At 37.9% G+C, this 6,156-nt stretch overlaps 1 protein-coding gene across 4 annotated transcripts; it reads left to right on the top strand.

The window, feature by feature from the left end:
- Positions 1-586: 586 nt before the first annotated feature.
- On the top strand, positions 587-5,842 carry LOC102715210. 4 transcript variants are annotated; one of them, XM_040524167.1, is made up of 7 exons: positions 587-1,082; positions 2,323-2,422; positions 3,310-3,369; positions 3,644-3,758; positions 4,218-4,300; positions 4,908-4,963; positions 5,363-5,842. In XM_040524167.1, exons 1-7 carry the CDS (start codon positions 892-894, stop codon positions 5,466-5,468), a joined length of 711 nt encoding a protein of 236 aa, XP_040380101.1. In that variant the 5' UTR covers positions 587-891; the 3' UTR covers positions 5,469-5,842. The 4 variants fall into 4 exon arrangements, with proteins under 4 accessions (XP_040380101.1, XP_040380100.1, XP_006655180.2 ...); XM_040524166.1 differs by having other exon boundaries at positions 5,360-5,842; XM_006655117.3 differs by having other exon boundaries at positions 4,902-4,963.
- The last annotated feature ends 314 nt before the right edge of the window (positions 5,843-6,156 follow it).

Below are 6,156 nucleotides of genomic sequence, written 5' to 3'. Positions count from 1 at the left end.
GTATATTCTCGTCATACGCACCTAGAGTTTTAAACACGTGGCACTCACGTTGCATGTACCTTTAATTCATCATGCATCACATGCAAACACGTATCTTGTGCTGGACACGTGTCTATATAGCAACATACCTAACTAGGATATATTCTTATATCATTGAATACATTTTCAAATATATCATCTAGCTAAAACACACGCTACAAAAGCAAACATAGAAACTCAAGTATTTTATGTGTAAACAAGCATATATTAATACATCCATTGATAAATACTCCCTCAATTTCTTTTGACTCCGTTAACTTTTGAGGTATACGTTTAACCATTTATTTTATGCAAAAGATTTATATAATTATTAGTTACTTTGTTCTAATTTGATTTATTACAAAATAAACTTTAAGAGTAACTTATAATTTTAAGTATTTATACAAAACATTGAATAAGATCGACGGTTAAACGTGATCCAAAAGCCAATACCGTCGGAAAAAACAAAGGGAGTATATTTGCAAACATATCAGTATAGTAAAAACGCGTGGTATAAGAACTCCAAATTCACATTACTCCCCTCCATTCTTGCCAAAGACCAAAAAAAAAAAGCAAAAAAAAAAGAAAAAGAAGAGGAGTGAAGGGAAGATGCAACTGATCCTGAAACTCTGTATGCAACCGTTCTGCATGATTGAAGGCTGTCCAAACCCCCAAAAATAGAAAGCACAGATTCATCCGTTTCTCCCCCGACCTCGCCGCCGGCCGCCTCCGGGTCCCAAACCCTCGTCGCCTCCGCCGCCCGGGCCCGTGCGGACCTCCAACCCGTCCCTCCCCACCCGCGGAATTCCACCGCCTGATTTAGGTCGGGCTCGGCCGGCTGGGGTCGAGTTGGCGGCGGCGGCAGGCGAAGCGATGGGGGCGAACGCCGACCCCACGGGCGGGCATCTGGGCGGGCCCCACCAGCGCAACCCCTCCCCCGCGGCGCTAGCCCCGCCGCAGCACGGCGTGGCCGCGACCACCGCGGCCGCGCTGCGCCACGACCCGGGGCTCTCCGTCCGGTGGACGCCCGAGGAGCAGGCCGCGCTCGAAGGAGGGCTGGCGAGGTGACTTTTCTAGGGTTTCCTTCCCTTCATCGTTTCCTCGGAGCAAGAGAATTTTCTGCGACTGTCCATCATCCTACTTGATAGCTAGTCGGGCTGGAGCTTTGGACGTGGAAGAGCGTGGCGTCGATCTTGGGGAGTAGTTCTTGGAGCGTGGGTACTGTAGGGTTGGGTGATTATCTGCGAATCTACTGTTCGCTCATCCAGAATAGAATTCTTTTACTTGTTTGCTATACACCTATAGTTTCTATACTTTCACATCTAGGGTGGAATATTTACTTGTTTCCTTAGGAATACTTGCATGTTTATTATAGGGTATAGTTATTCTTGGTTAGGTTTTTTTTGTTGCCATCATTTGTTCAATAACCGCAAGGCATTTTCTTGCTATTGGTGAGCAAGTGATTTGAGAAGTTTTTCTGTCCTTAATGATACTGTAAAATTCACAGTTGTCGCTGCTAAGTTCCTTTTTTTTCATAATAACGACCATGGTACTGTTAGGGCTCAGGTCATGCTAGTTGCCGCATGACTTACGAGCAGGACAAGGAAATGATAATGCCCGCGTGCTTGTATAGAAACGGGTAACTGCCAATCGGTCATAGCGTTGGAGTTTGGTGGGTAATTTGGAAGCGGAAAAGGAAATTAACAGCATGACTTGCGGTACACGCATATTTTCTGCAAAGTGTAGGCAGACATTTATCATGTTGCTGGGTTTTAGTCCTTGTTAGAGGAACTGTGAAATGGCGGATAGTAGCATTTCAATTGTCATGTCCATGTCCTACTCAGTGGCAGAGGCTTTTATTTAATAGAGAAAATTACAGCTTGCAGGAGTCAAATTGACTTACGTTTCACATGCACCAGGTTAAGCATATAATTCTATTTTACACCGGGGTAAGCCTAATTTAGTTTCAGCTAGCACCAATAGATCCATTTTGTGTGGGATCTTGGGTAGCCACCCTCCTTCTGGCTCACAATGTGTGCTACTCCGTCCAGAGCTACCAATGTGCTATTGCAACCATATCTATTTGTTGTTCTGGGAATAAATGTGGTGGCGTTATGTATTTGGGTTACTGTCCCACTGGCCAGTAGTCATTCTATGATTGTTGTAAGATGCTCTATATAGCAAAATTGATTTGTAGTGTTCTTGTTTTGTCCTTGTTTAAGCTAAGCCCAAATCCTTCATTAATTTGTACTTATTTGTAGCAGCAATTAAGTTAATCCATCTTTCTGACTGCATCTGTTGTAGCTATGCGGCTGATGCAGCTGTAGTTCGCTATGCAAAAATTGCTATGAATCTGCCTGACAAGACAGTGCGAGATGTGGCCCTGCGTTGCAGATGGATGACTGTAAGTTGGATTCTGATCGCCTGCTGTGCTTCTAGTTAAGACATCTAATTGTGTTCTGGGCATGATAAAACTGGAAGGACAACTCTCATCATCTTTTTTGTATGATACATAGAAAGCTATATAGGCTCATTGTATTGTTTCCACTTTATCTCCTTTTAGCTCCTCAATATAGGGAAGTGGTGGTTATGATTAATTGACAGGTGGATTTATGTTTTATTTTGTTTTATTAATATATCTAGCACATTACAAATTGTTCTTTAATGTGTCCCATGCTAATTGAACAAATTGAGATACTTTAGTATCTCATAAGATTTTTTATCATGCTCATTTTCTTGATAAGTTGCTTAATTGTTTAAATGGATCAAGTAGGATAGTCTGTTACCATTTCCTTGTGGAATTATGAGATTCATATAGTGCACCTAACTAATAATGGCTGTTAGCATCTCCATTACCAATAGCCTGTTCAGCACTTACATCCAATGTCTGATTTCATACTGTCATCAACACATTATTATTATTACAAGTATTACTGTTGTTATTACTAATCATTATAGTCATTGTCATCATCTTTATCTTCTTCACTAGCACAAACCATTAAATCTATAGCCACACTACATCACTGCCAAAATCACATGCTCTGTTTCAAAATCAGCATATTTCTGCAATGAATCCTTCCAAGTCATTGCATCATATTTTTTTTTTCAATGTAAAGATTTACCAGAAGTTGTAGTCTTGTAACCATGCAAACCTCCCACTGTTGCCATCAATAGTAATTATGTCTCGTGATTTGTTTTTCAAATATTTTGCTCTTTCATATTACATGCACTGTAGTTCTTCTGCCGAACAAATATTATTATATGGCTCATCAACATCTTCATCTCTTACAGAAAAAGGAGAGTAGCAAGAAAAGGAAGGAAGAGTTATCTAAGAAAAACAAAGAAAAGAAGGTTACTGTCCGGCCTATCTACTAATTCCCTATTTTTTTACTGTTTTTTTTCCAGATTAGGCATGTTGTTGTTTCCATGAAAGCGACAACCCCTTTTTTTTTCTAGTGAAGTTTTAAAAGGCAGATTACTGTATTTTGAAGTGTTTTTTGCAAACTTAAAAAGGTAGCACACAAAGATAGTAGCTCACATATGTAAAAGCACAGATTTTTGGATGTAATCATTTACTTCTTTTTTTGCATGATTAAAACGTTTAATGTTTTTTACTAACCTGTAGGAGAGAGCGAATGATTCTTCATCAAAAGGGCCAGCTCACCTAGTGTCCCGACCTAATGCCCCTCCATATTCCGTTCCAGTTCTTCCTATGGATGATGATGATGTGTCATACAAAAGTAAGTATTTTGTTGACAATTAGGAAGCACATTTTGTACTTTCCTTGTGTAATGCATTTGTTTGATATTTTTTCTTTTGGTGTTATAGTTCCAGCATATGTGTAGTAAATCGTTGTTCCTTTTTTTTTCTCTCTTCCATATTGTTGATGCTGCTTTATTATATAAAAGATCTATAATCAAACTTAGTAATTTATCCAAACCTGAAGTTTTCCATAGCATGTATCAAAATTTAAAACACAATAGACAGTAAAAAAACATGATGCTTGCAAATGTTTCTACTGTATGATATTATCCTGTTTGTGATCGAGGAGTGGAGTATAATTTACTTTAAATATAGCATGAAGTTATATACTGTAATAGAAACATACTCATAAATATAACAACTAGCATTATATTGAGATTTTTAAACTTGAATTAAGATATATATATTTTTTATCAGTGATTTTCATGTCATTGCAGCAATTGGAGGCCAAACAGGTGAACTTCTTGAGCACAATGCACAGATCTTGAACCAGATCTATACCAATATTTCAAACATGCAGGTGCTTCCTATCTTCTCTGTTAAATTTCCAGCATTCAGCCCCCACATGATAAGATTATGTAAATAATACTTTGGTTATTATGATCTATAGGCTGTATAGCAGTGGTTTACATTGCATTGTCACTGAAGATGAGGTGTTAGTTTCTTAAGTTGCCCATAAATCACTCATGAACGCTCATTCTATAATAATTGCAAGGCTGTAGAAGAATCAAGTTTGATAACAGAAGTATAGCATACGGCTAATGAAAATCCATATGCAATTTACTTTATTAATATCCATTTCATGATGGCTATATACTGATAATCATACGATGGGAAAAGGAGCACCCCTTCAATTTTATATGTTATATTAAAAGTATGCATTCAAAATATTTTTGATTTTAAATTTGTTATGATTGTTTTGTTTCACAAAGATACTTGCCATTCTGTCAATATACACTTATAATCATATGCTGGGAAAAGGAGCACCCCTTCGATTATATGTGTTATATTAAAAGTATGCATTCAAAAATATTTTTGATTTTAAATTTGTTATGATTGTTTTGTTTCACAAAGATACTTGCCATGCTGTCAATATTGAATATTGATTCCATTTATTGTAGGTGCAGGAGAATATCCCTCTTCTATGTCAAACTAGGGATAATATACTTGCAGTCCTGAAGGAGTAAGATTCTCTAAACTTTTTCTACAATCTGGAAGAACTTGGGATGTTTGACCACCAAATTTCTCCTCCCATACTTGTTTTCTGCTGTCTGCTCCTTATGGGTTTTTTTTCTAAAATAAATGCATTTTTACTCCACTTATTATAAATTGCTTTACCTCCAAATAGTTCCATTACTTTGGAATCTAGCTGGCCTACCTTAATAAATTGCAATGTCATTTTAGTCCTGTCGTTATATAAACCACACACTTTGTGCTACATCTTAATAACTGAGAATTTTCTTTCATGCTATCTTAAAGTACTATATATTATTTATTGATAAAGTACCCCCTGTCATTCCATTGCTTAACCTGTGAAACTGCAATTATGTGACAACTATTTCTTTTCTCAATTTTATAGCAGGATAAGTGATGTTCCTGATATAATGAAGCAAATGCCACCCCTTCCTGTACAATTGAATGAAGATTTGGCCAACTCTACGTTGTTGCCGAGGCCTCCGCATACATGATATGTGCAGCAGTTGGCTCAATCAAATCAACTGTGCATGAAGATCCGTTTAGATAGATGGGCTGTTTGCTTATGACAAATTGCAATAGATACCAGATGCCTGATTGTAACGACTCTCTATACCTTGGTTCTATTTGTTCAGCTGATAGTAGGTGTTCCATGTACAAAGCCAGCAGTTTCAGTCAAACAAGTTCGTAGCCCTCTAGTCCATGTAGAAAAATACATAGGGTTAAGCTTCTGTACAGTTTCTAAAGAAATAGCATCTTTTCTCTTTCAGTTCTGTTTAGAAGTGGCATTCAGCTCTAATCGTACAAAAGATGTTGGGACATGATATTATACAACAAAAGCTTATTAAATTTTGTCTTGGTGTAGTTCTCTCCGACTTAATTTCCTTAATCTGTTGCCTTCGTGTCCAATCACGAGTTGCATACCTAAGTTCGAACAGATATGGTGCTTCCTCTTAGTTCAGAACTTGAGAAAGTTCAGGAACTACGGTAAGTAGCATAACGCTAGCTTGCTCTTCTGTTCAATTTGGGATCAGTGAATGATGTTTAGCCGTTATTTGTGTTAACCATCTGCAGTGGTACTATGGCAGCGACGCAAGTTGGTTGGTTGCTCTTATTTAAAAAGAATATAAGATGTGTAGTGCCGTGGAGAGGACATACGACTCAATTATACTATCTGCATAC

Source organism: Oryza brachyantha, chromosome 5, assembly GCF_000231095.2.
Source record: "Oryza brachyantha chromosome 5, ObraRS2, whole genome shotgun sequence".
Lineage (NCBI taxonomy): Eukaryota > Viridiplantae > Streptophyta > Magnoliopsida > Poales > Poaceae > Oryza > Oryza brachyantha.
This window is presented reverse-complemented; position numbering and strand designations above follow the sequence as displayed.

What these genes read in the sequence shown, in the direction of transcription:
- LOC102715210 (XM_040524165.1), top strand. Translation starts at nt 892, where the DNA reads ATGGGGGCGAACGCCGACCCCACGGGCGGGCATCTGGGCGGGCCCCAC. An exon ending in TGCGTTGCAGATGGATGACT is followed by an intron (nt 2,423 to 3,309) that starts GTAAGTTGGATT and finishes CATCTCTTACAG; the next exon opens with AAAAAGGAGAGTAGCAAGAA. An exon ending in AGAAAAACAAAGAAAAGAAG is followed by an intron (nt 3,370 to 3,643) that starts GTTACTGTCCGG and finishes ACTAACCTGTAG; the next exon opens with GAGAGAGCGAATGATTCTTC.